The 11,640-nt window shown below is 38.7% G+C and overlaps 1 protein-coding gene across 1 annotated transcript; it reads right to left on the bottom strand.

Moving 5' to 3' along the window:
• Window positions 1-8,693: 8,693 nt before the first annotated feature.
• Window positions 8,694-11,319, bottom strand: LOC146454509 (uncharacterized). The gene has a single exon (XM_085095089.1). The coding sequence runs from the start codon at window positions 11,223-11,225 to the stop codon at window positions 9,846-9,848; it is 1,380 nt and encodes a 459-aa protein (XP_084951215.1). The 5' UTR covers window positions 11,226-11,319; the 3' UTR covers window positions 8,694-9,845.
• Window positions 11,320-11,640: the final 321 nt, after the last annotated feature.

Genomic DNA, 11,640 nt, shown 5'->3' with positions numbered 1-11,640 from the left:
GAAGTCGAGTCGCTCATCGTGCCTTGTGAAGTTTTGCTGTTTGGGAATCATAGCACAAGCAGCGGATCTAGACTGTGAAGTTGTTGCTGGTAATAGTAATCGTAGCAGTAGATTATTACGCTGAGAAAATCTCAGAGAAAATACATTTTATACAAATTTGACAGCCAAGACACGGCAACCGGCCGTACAAAGTTTGATTTGAAACATTTATAGTCTGTAGCATACAGTTTTGTGTTCGTTTTCGAGTACATTTTTTGAATAAAGAATGTCTTTTAGAGAATTTTATTGTGGTTCTCAAATGCAAAAATTACCTTTAAAAAAGTTTACTGCGTATTTGTTGCATATTTTGTCGTCTTCAATTGAGCTCCCTCGACGAGGTCGTTTAGCGAGGCAGGCAAAGCGCTGTGGTTCTTCTTGCATTTGCTTTTTTTCCCTCGGGTTCAGGGGGGAGGAGATAGGCAAACCCCGATCAAAATTTTGGGAAATTTTTCACCATTTCTTTAACAGTTGTACCTGAAATTACTTTGCGAGTCTTGCGAAAGCTTTGAAATGTTTTCAAATTGTGCCGGTAGACACAGAAAGCGTGACGTCACAACCGTGTTTACATACTCTCATCTAAACACACTTATCGACCAATGAGAGCGCGCGTACTATCTCAAATATTTTATAATTAGATTATGAGCTCGAGATTTCTATCGCGTGATAGCAGATGAGGGCGCAGCCCGAATCAGCTATCATGCATAGAAATCGAGAGCGAATAATCAATAATTGCTTTAGTATAAATCTACTAGTCGTCCAAACCTTAACAAGTAAATTATCTATTTCCTCATCGCAGACACTTCGAAAACGCGACGAAGCGGCCGCCATTTTGTTGAAAACCGCTACTCACTATCTATCACAGAATAGATAGCGAGGAGCGTAGCCAATCAGAGAACGGCATTCGTGATAGAACACTGGTAGATTTATACTACACCTTTTGCCGTTCATTATGAGAAAAAACGCATCCATTTGCGTAAAATGGCGACCAATTGCGCGAAGATACATTCATTAGCGCCAAAACACAAGCATTTGCGCTTAACTCAGATTCAATAACGTTTTTTGCTTTTTTATCACATTCATGTATCTTCGCGCAATTGGTTGCCATTTTACGCAAATAAATGCGTATTTTCTCGTAATGAACAGCAAAAGGCGTAATGGTGGATAGTTTCCATCCTTGAACATTCTTCACAATAGAGTCTCGTAGAATTAGAATAGATTTTGATCGGGCCGTTTTTGTTGAAGACAATCAGAACAATAGATCCCTTCTAGGAAAGAGCAGAGTTTAATGAATAAATTAACGTGCAGATTTGTGACTACGACGAAGAAAAGAAAAGATACCCGACCGAATACTTGACACGGTCTGCCCTATGGACATCCCGCGTAAAAGACATACAAAAGTTATTCAGGTTCACGGTCGCCGCGGACAGAATCAGCCCTCACCTCGGATCTAGATAGCGATTTTTTTAAAGGCCCCATTCAGGGAATTTGTTGTGTCGTGGCACGGTAAGTTTTCAGATCGAGGCTTGCCGATCAGGATTTTGTCACTGGAGTTATAAGTGATTATCACACCCCACGAGTATGCAGGAGGGGGGGGGGGGGGGGGGGGTCAAATCCCACATAATTTATTCAGTAATAATATGATTATATGGGATGTATAGGGTCAGCCGTCAATTAAACTCACAGTGACACTTGGATTATTCGTATAAAGACTTTGAAAGGAATGTTTGTTTACGAAATGTAGGGGTATTTTAGAGACGCATTACCACTTCACTGTGAGCTTAATTGCTTTTTGCAATAGCTGATGATCACATATCTCAACATTGACAATGCTGAATGTAAACATTATAAAATTACTCCAGTAAAATACCAATCACTCTACCAATACTCTCTTCATTTGGCAATTGAAATGTTGCACACCCGGCAATAATCCCGACTTGCACACTCAAACTCTCAGTAAGAGGTTGTACACTTAATGTTCTCATGCACACCCGATGTCTTGCTACACACCCAAAAACTTCTGAGCATAAAATAGTTTAAATACCTAGCCACTGATTAATAGAGTACCGGTCTGATTCCTAACATTGCGAAAAATGCGATTCTGACACACAAGAATGCCACACAGAATGCCTCAGGGGCACCCGACGAAATATTTCGGTAAAATATCTGTTCGGATGGAAGGTCCCCTAAAAGTTTCGAAAGTTTCCACTGAGTGATCCCCTAGACTTTTCGAGGTTTTTCGGAAAACCACCAAGTTTCACATAATTTTCAGATGGGGGTTTTGTCCGCTAAAGTTTTCGTCCGTCGTAACTATTCTAAAAGCTACTAAAATTTTCGGTGGGGAATTGAGTTAATATCAGGAATTTACATTATTTAGGTCTGACAGAGCGTATAATTTCGTCCCTTAACGTTTTTGGATGAATAGGTTATTTTTTTATTATTTTTTATTTTTAATAATTATTTATTTGCAAAAACACATTACTTACATTACGGGATAAATACATTACTAGACAATACAGTACTTCACCTACAAGACAGTGCTTACTGGTTACTTACACTTGTCTACTAACAATACAAGACTCTTCGTACAATTCAATACATAACAGACGGTAAAATGGCTTTCGCTCCTTACAATTACGACTACTTACAATAAATACTAACTTACAACTAAATTTAAACTACCTAATTACATCTTATCGTTACCTCATACCATGTACAGCAACATAGCCTACCGCTTACTTACTAATCTTCGTTATCAACTTATTGAATTTTAATTGATCATTTGGGACTGGAGGGCGTTCTTTAATGGGCTCCACTTATTTTTAAAAGAATTTAGGGTATTATTATCTAAGGCTATTTGCTTTTCAATTTTCATGGAGTTCACGAGCAATTGTATAATTATATAGTTGCACCTTGGGTATGATGTTTCTCAGTTTACAGTTGTATATATAATGTCTAGCAATAAGAAGTAAGTGATGTAAAAGTAGATGTGAGACATCGTTAATTAAGCCTAGACAGAGAGTGGGAGAGAGAGAAATGTCTTTCAAATCTTCAAGGTGTTGGGATATCCATTCAAATAAACTTTTCCAGAATGCCTGAGTATGTTTGCAGTACCAAAACAGGTGGACCAGAGTTTCAGTAGTTTGACCACAAAAGGAACAAAATAAGAGTCAACTTGTTTTATACCTATCTTGCAGAGAAAGTCTTTTGTAGCAATACGTATATGAAGAAACTTAAACTGGAATACCCTAAGCTTTGTTTCTCTTGTCTAGAGGAATGGTAAATAGTAAGTGTTTTTCCAGTTAACGATCGAATCTTGAACTATACTCCGTTCAGAAAGCCATTTTTCTTCACTTTGCAATGGCGTGGAAGCCTTTTTTTGGACAAGGCGTCTATAAAATTCTTTGCAAATCTTTGAATGAGACAGTAGAATCGCTATATCATTTGAAAGAGAGTTGTGTAAGACTGGTGAGAATGATTTCTTAAATTGTTTTAACGCCGATATTACTTTAAAGTACTCAAGGTAATTAGTTTTAATATTATATTTATCTATGAATGCTTTAGAACTTAAGAAAGTCTGATCTTTGTCAAGTAGATCTTTAACTTCTTTTACCCCTGCCTTAAACCAGGCTTTGTAAAAGAAAGGTCGGTTCTCTATTCTGATCAGTGAGTTGTGCCATAAAAACATAGAGTTAAAATCCAGGTTCTTCTCGCTGTAATTTAACTTGGTCCAGTGTTCGATAATTTCCCTCAAAAAAGATCCTTTAGTTTAAGCCGTAAAACGTCTTCTGGTTTAAGGGTACTTAAAAACACTGCTTTGCCTCCATACTTCTGGAGGTAGTAACCAACGAAAAGCTTCCCTTTTCCCCTGATTATCATTATTTAAGTAACCTTGTATCCATTAATTTTCAGAGATTCATTAAAACTTTGAATATCCATTATCGTGAGACCCCCTTTATGGTAGTCATTAATCATTTCCACTCTTTTGATTTTATCCCTTTTTTTATCCCAGAGAAAACCATACAACAAAGAATTAATTTTTTTAAGTGCACCCTGATACGTTGGGAGAGAGGACAGAACATGCACAATTTGCGATACTGCCCGGCCAGAGATTTAATGATCGCAATTTTACCTAGAAGAGCCAACCTTCTTGTAGACCAGCTATTTAGGATGTTTTTCATTCTCTCGATTTTTTTCGGAAAAATTATCGTAATAAGCGTTTCCTTTTACAGTAGAAAACTAGACTCCCAAGGCGTAAACCTTTCTCTCAGCCCATGTTATAGGTTTGTTAGAGAGTAATGCTGCATTCGAAGTTTTCGATGAGCCGATCCAGAGGGCTTCCGTTTTATCGTAATTAACTTTCAAGCCAGATATCGAAGCAAATGCGTCAAGTAAGTATAGAGTTCTGGAAAAGGATGATTGTGAGCCATCTAAAATCATTGTCGTATCATCTGCGTATTGCGAGAGTTTGCACTCAGTGCCCAGGATCGTGATTCCACGAACTTCATTATCCTTCCTTACTGTGCTACCCAATATTTCTGCAAATAAAATAAACAAATAAGGAGAAAGAGGGCAGCCCTGTCTCACACCGCGACTTAACGTAAAGAAGTCGGAGGACCATCTGTTGTTTTGGATACAACTACTAATATCGGTATAAAATATTTTTACCCATGCAATCAAGGATGTTCCAAAGTCATAGTATTTTAGACTTTTCTCAATAAAGCTCCATTCTGCACTATCGAAGGCCTTCTCGAAGTCGACAAATAATAGAAGGCCAGGGATTTGTTCTGTATCTGTGTAATTTATTATGCTATCGACAAGTCTGATGTTCTCTCCAATAAATCCGTTTTTTAAAAAGCCGGTTTGATCGTTGTTGATTATCTTTGGTAGGACTTTACGTATTCGATTAGAAATGGATTTGGCCGCTACTTTGCAATCACAGTTAAGAAGTGTAATTGGTCTCCAGTTCTTTAAGAAATGAGCAGGTTTGTTCTTTTTTGGTACGAGGGTGATTAATCCTCTCCTTTGAATAATTGATAGAGAGCCGTTTGCATATGCATAATTTAGTGCGTTTAGAAGTTAATGATGTACGTCTTTCCAGAAAACCTTGTAAAATTCGGCTGGGAGGCCGTCATTTCCAGGGCTTTTGTTTGCTTCCATTGATTTCAGGCTTTCTAAGCATTCAGTTTCGGTCAATAGACCTTCGCATTCTTTTTGTTTGTGCGCCTCTAGCAACAGGGTATTTCCTTCTGGGAAAAAGATGTCCTCAAGCTCTGCATTAACTTGTGGATTGCAGAAAGAATACAATGTTTGGTAGAAGGATTTTGCCTCTTTTAATACCTCAGTGTCCGTCTTAATGGTACTATTGTCAGCAAGCTGAAGGTTTTTAATGTTTTTTTTTTTTAATTTAAATGTCTTTTTTCCAAATTAAGAAAATATTTTGTGTTTTTTTCTCCTTCATTATACCAGCGAGACTTGGATCTTATAATTGTTCCACGGGTTTTATATTTAGATATTTCTTCATTCTGGAGAATCTTAATATCTAATTCGTTGGAAATGTCAGTTTCGTCTGTTTCCGAGAGATTGTTTTCTTCCAGTCTCTTTTGAAGAGATGATATATCGGCTTCTAAGCATGACTCCTGTGATTTTATTTTGGTTTTCTTATTCTTTGCGTAGTGAAGGGGTGCTTGATCGAATTTGCATTTTCATAGTGTCCCAAAGGAGAACGGCGTCAAACTCTGTGACATTTTTGTAATCATTCGCCGCCTCATTGATTGTTTCAAGTCAACATACTCGCTATATAACAAGAAGGAGGTATTCATTTTCCAGAAACCTGGTCCCCTAAGATTTGTATTATTTGCGAGATGTAGTGTTATAAGAGAATGGTCAGTTTTATAGCCAGGTAAAAAGTCCGGCTTTTGTAATCGTTGTACTTAAACTGGAACTGGTCAAAAAGAAGTCTAGACGGCAGTGCACATCAGGTTTCCTCCTTCTCCAGGTGAATATTTTGACATCTGGATTAAGGACACGCCAGATATCTACTAGATCTAACCGGCCAGCAATATACCGAACTTCTTTTAACGAGTTTTTATGAGTGGTCGGGTTTCCCCCAGATTTGTCTTTTTCAACCTCCAGAACCAAGTTATAATCATCTCCGAGGACTATCTCTCCGCAGTCGAAAGAGAGAAGTTGATTGAGCACACTCTTAAAGAAGGTGGGATTATCGTCATTTGGCGCATAAACATTTACTAAGGTCATAGTCTTATCCTCTGTTTTGATGTCTACTATGACAAATCTTCCCTCTGGATCAGAAAATTGTTTCAAAATTTTATGTTCAAAGTTATTATTGAAAAGTATTCAAGTTCCGCCAATAGCACTTGAATAGCTGCTAAAAACAGCTGAGAAACCTCATTCTGAGGTCCACAAGATCTCTTACTCTTTCGTACAATGAACTTCTTGAAGAAAATAAATTGCGTAGTTTTTTTTTAACTTGAGCCAGCGAAAGATCTCACGCCTTTTCATGGTATTGAACAGCCCTCGCACATTTAAGGAACGGATCACTAAATCTTCGGCGTAGGTGTTGATTGTAATGAGGTGTGAATGAAGACTATTGGTAGGATTTTCAAAGCGGGTAAAGATATGCGTGACGGCTAACGCCTTGCATAACGAAGCATTATATAGGTTATACGCCTATAACATTCGGATGAGTATTTATATTCCCTAAGATTTTCACTTAATTTTCGTAGTCACAGGCATAGCGTAAAACGCCCCCTAAAATTTTCTAATGACACTACTACGTGTCCTCGAATTTTCGGCAAGACCCATCAGGATAGCTAAAACTTCGGTATGAGACAAAAAAGCCCCTCAAACTTTCGACACGACCAAAGTTCCTCTAACATATCCGAGCAGAAAAATATTTTTTAGGGCAGCTCCAAATTAACCAAACAGGCTTCTAAAGGCCATATGTAAAGGCCTACAGAAATCCATTTTAGGCACTTCTGACGTATTTAGGAAGATTTGGTCGTTGGGTGCCCCTGATGCCTTGCCATTCTCGCCTAGAGAGCAACTCAAATCAAGCCATTTTCGGCAGCTGATGAGATCCGAGAAAGATCCAAGATGAAATATAATCATGGCGTACTCAAAACACAACCAATAGACTGGCATACTGAAACAAAAGAAGGAAATTAAACTACTAAAGTCCCCAACTTACAGAGCGGAGCGAAGCGATTAAAAAACAAAAACAAAAAAAGCAACAACAACAACAAAAACAAAAAACAAAAACAAAAACAAAACAAACAAAAAAAAAAAAACAGCCGTAACTAAAGCAGACTTTGGCCCTCAATTTCGCGTGTTGCTACTCTCTAAGAAACTACATCGCTAAAGAAAGGATCAGAATACAAGTAGCCGTGATAAGAAACAGAACATCTTGCCACAAGAACAAATGGCTTGGCCCGGAAATACAAAAATTTTGCAAGACAAGATTATTTTACGGTTTCTATCCTATCCTTACATAGGTAATAAGGGGGGCTGTACTGTCACCGGGTGCAACACAGTTTTGACTGTGCAATCAAAAATTGAGTGTGCAAGTCGACATTGTGCAACATTTCATTAAGTGTCAAATGAAGAGATTCGATAATGTCGTTAGAGTGATTAAAAATTGGACGTTTAAATGTAATAATTTTCAAAGCACACCTAACATCTTTCTTTGATAGGAAAATAGCTTCATATCGGGTACTGAACTGTTATTTTCTACAAGACACCCGTCCAAGAGATAGACAAAAATCCAATCTTTATCTGAAAAGTCTCACTTGATTAAAATTCTTGGTTACTTTTCTTTCGTACACATGAACCTGCATACTTGTCTTTCTAGAGTCAGGATTCAATTGTTTAATTTGATAAAACGTATATCTGGGAAAATTTGGCGACATTTTACAGGAAAAAAAAATCGACGGTGGGGACATGCTATGGAGACAACCACTCAAAACTTTTTCTTCGTGTTAATATGAGTCGACAAAAGAATATGTCCCGCTGTAGGCCTCTGAGAGCCCCAATCCCAATATAATTTAAGCTAATTATGTGGCCAATTATTGACCCCGGCATCTTGGCCATTCTTTGTAAATGAAAATCAGGCAAACCCAGCTTAGTCATTTTGTGCTCATTTATCTATCTTGTACGCCCTTTTGAACGTAATAGCCTGCATAGTATAGCGATATTTATAGTTTCCTTTCCAAGGGAACGGAGAAAGAGAATCATTTGCTTACTCACGCTGGCTTGGAAAAGTCAAACAATTGCTATCCCATTTTGTTTAAAATGTGACCCCAGTCAGCTCAGTCATGAAAATGCAACCCCAACTACTAGCACCTTCCCATTGGCCTATTACTAGGAAGTACTCTCCTCTCTCCCCCAGAAAGTTACTTTCTAGTAACCTGGAGTTCTTTTTTTTTTTTTGTGCCACACCTTCATTTAAGAAATGTTACCATAATTGTACTGTTTGATTGGGGAGGCCTGATAATTTCAACATAAGCTATGGCTATTTTTTAAGGTATTCCTACAAACTTTATATCTCATTGGCCAGTTTCATGAGTGTACTTGTGTTACTGCACTTGGCAAAAGTAAATAAACTGACACTTCAGTAAATTACACAAATATTGAAAGACTTTGCATTATGAAGTATCGGCCTCTTACAATGTTTGCATTTATTGATTCAAGCTCAATATAGCCTTTTTTCACATAATACATTATATAACACATACCATTGTCCGTAAAAATATCTTAATATTACCAAACTTAATGTTTTTCTCTAAATTTGTTGTGTAAAATTAATATTGCTTGTAACTGCTCACCTCAACTAGCTCTTGCTAACTGGTTCTAACTGTGGGCAGTGCACATTTCTTGTAAAAATTTATGTCAAAAATCAATGAACTGAAACTGAAACTGACAACGACATACTATTGACACAGTATTCATGATTTCATTCCCTGGTCAGCCCTCACCGAAACTCCACGTGTAACTGGTGAATAAATAGCACACATGTGAATTTCACGAGACAGCAGATGTCTCACACATGAGTGACATATGCGCTACATCATCCTTGGGAGACCCTGAGGGGCAGATGGCAGGGACTAGGAAAAAGTCGAAACGTTACAAAAAAATTCAATGAAGAAAAGGGGAGGAAACTTGGTCAAATTTTCCCCGCCCGTTTTGTCTTTTTCCTCAATTCCCCACTACCTGTCCCTGGGTCTCCGAGGATGGTGCTAGATGTGAAATACACTCTAAAATTTGTCCACCAAATCATGGTGTAACACATGTGTAACAGATGCACTGGCTATATGCAGTATGCATATAGTGTACACATATGCACTTTTTTATGTTATAGGTGTGTATAACACATACGTGACTAATAAAGCAGATAACACATAATTTGATAGAATATTATATTTGTAAATGACAGTAAGCCTGATACACTGTATATATTGCAATGCCTATTAATTAATCTTACAACCTAAAATAATAGTCAACAATAAATGAACCAACTTCTTGATGTTGATTTTGTTGATTTATACTATGCATGTATATATTGGTCAACCAAACAAATCAGAATGATATGAAAAGTTGCTACCGGTATGTATGACTACAGAAAACAGCACAGTCTACTGACTGTTAGCCTAATGCACGAGGTCGCTTTTAGGGAAGTCATAATACTACCCTCCCCTTAATATTACTATGTGGGATGCTAACTGATTGTCATCTAGCTGACTGATTTAAATCTGTTCATGAACTGACCAGCCTTCAGACAGTGTGAAGCTCAGTCACTGAATGTGTTTGGTACGCTCATAGTGATAAGTAAGCATTTTTGTGATCTCCTCACACAAGACCTTCCACTTCATTCCATTGACCTTTTCGTCAACTTTATCAGGGTGATAGTAAAACAGTGCTTTGGTTAAAATCTTCTTGTAATCTTTTGAATCTGTATCTAGTGATTTCCATTCTTCCATCTCGTCATCACTTGGTTTCTTCCAGGACAGAAGTTTCGGAGGGTAGTTGGCATAAATGTATTTGATAAAGGTGATGGCTTCCGATTTGTGGGCTTTGAGATCATCTAGCTCATCGTACAATTCTTCCATGATCATGGCCCGAGCCTTTTGTTTCTCTTGTTCATCCCTTGCGCGAGCCTCATCTTGGAATCTTTTTAGTGCTGCAGTGCAATCCTTGTACCACTGGTGGGAGGTGAAGATGCGAGGTTTTAAAGACTCTGCTAGCTCAAAGCTATGAGTGAAGTATGCTTTACTCCGAAATGTCATTTTCAACACCTTGTCATAGACCACACCGAGGCGACTGTCAGCGATGGCTTCTTGTTCGATGTCCACCTCTCTTGCCAGGACAACCGCCTGCTTGTACCAGTCAATAACTTCAAATATCAAGGTCATGTCAAGCTCTTCTTGCCCTTGCAAAGCCAACTGCAACAGCTGGTCTCCCTGTGCGCGCGCTTGGATCGATGACGCCGAACAAGTATGGTAGAACACGTCCTGCTCAAGGACACGCGTTTGCGAGAGCATCTCGGGTGTCGCGCGTGTCACTCCCGCGTAACGACTCAGCCGCTTCACTTCTTCAATGGGCCGGTAACAATCCTTCATGCGTATCAAACACTTTTTGTAGTCGCCGTTTTGCAGTTTAGTGGTACCATCGTGAAAGTAAAGCGTGGCCAAGGTGATCTGTATGTCGGGGGCGGCTTCTACCACAGTAGTCAATGAGCTTAGCTTCTCTAGCTGAGCGATCCTTTGATCATTGTCTCCAAGTGCTTCGGCCGCATCCATGACCTCTTGTAAACAAACGCAGAGTGTTTCAAACACTTCTCCTCGCCACTCGGGATCCTTGCAATCCTCGCTGTGATTGTAAGCCGTGCACAGTCCTTTAATCGCCTCATGAAGATAGAAGATGATGGTTTTAGGATTCTCCTCTTTAGCACTTAGAACACCTGCGATTTTCCATGCTGCTTTGCCGATGTTTTTCGCCGCGGAGCACTCCTCGTCACGGTTTTCTGATTTCTCCTTCGCTTGATAGTAGCGAGAAAGCGCTTGTTCGTATAGATCCCTTTTTTCTCGTGGCGAAGAACTTACACTTAAGCGGCTTGCTCGGCGAAAAAACTCATTTCCTTGATTTCTGAGTAGGTTGGAGAGGGCCATAGCCATTATTAAGAATGAGACACAAAAGTACCAAGACTTGATTCAATGCTATTGCCAATCTTGACTTCCGAGTTTTATGCAGTCTCACTTTCTGTTTACAGTAAGTGGCCCAAGTGCAGTACGGGAATTTTTGGAATCTCAGCAGAATGGAGGCTTTTTTAATTTTTTTTTTTTTTGTGGGGTGAAGCGGGGGGGGGGGGGGGGGTGGGTCTACAAACTAGTCTTGAACTTTTAAAAAAACCAAAATCGTCTTACAGATAGATCATTTTTAGAAGTTCTAGAATTGTAACTAGGTGTTCTGCTTTTTGTAACTGTTTGTATATTAACATTGAAAATCCCTGTTGGGATATGTTAATAAGCTTATTGTATTGTATTGCTTATTTTAAGCTTAGCTCCTCAGAAATTGAGGAGGTGGATATTG

This window comes from Pavona decussata, unplaced genomic scaffold (assembly GCF_977016875.1).
Source record: "Pavona decussata unplaced genomic scaffold, jaPavDecu1.1 SCAFFOLD_300, whole genome shotgun sequence".
Classification (NCBI taxonomy): Eukaryota; Metazoa; Cnidaria; class Anthozoa; order Scleractinia; family Agariciidae; genus Pavona; species Pavona decussata.
Note: the sequence above shows the minus strand (reverse complement) of the source record. Positions and strands in the feature narration are given on the sequence as shown.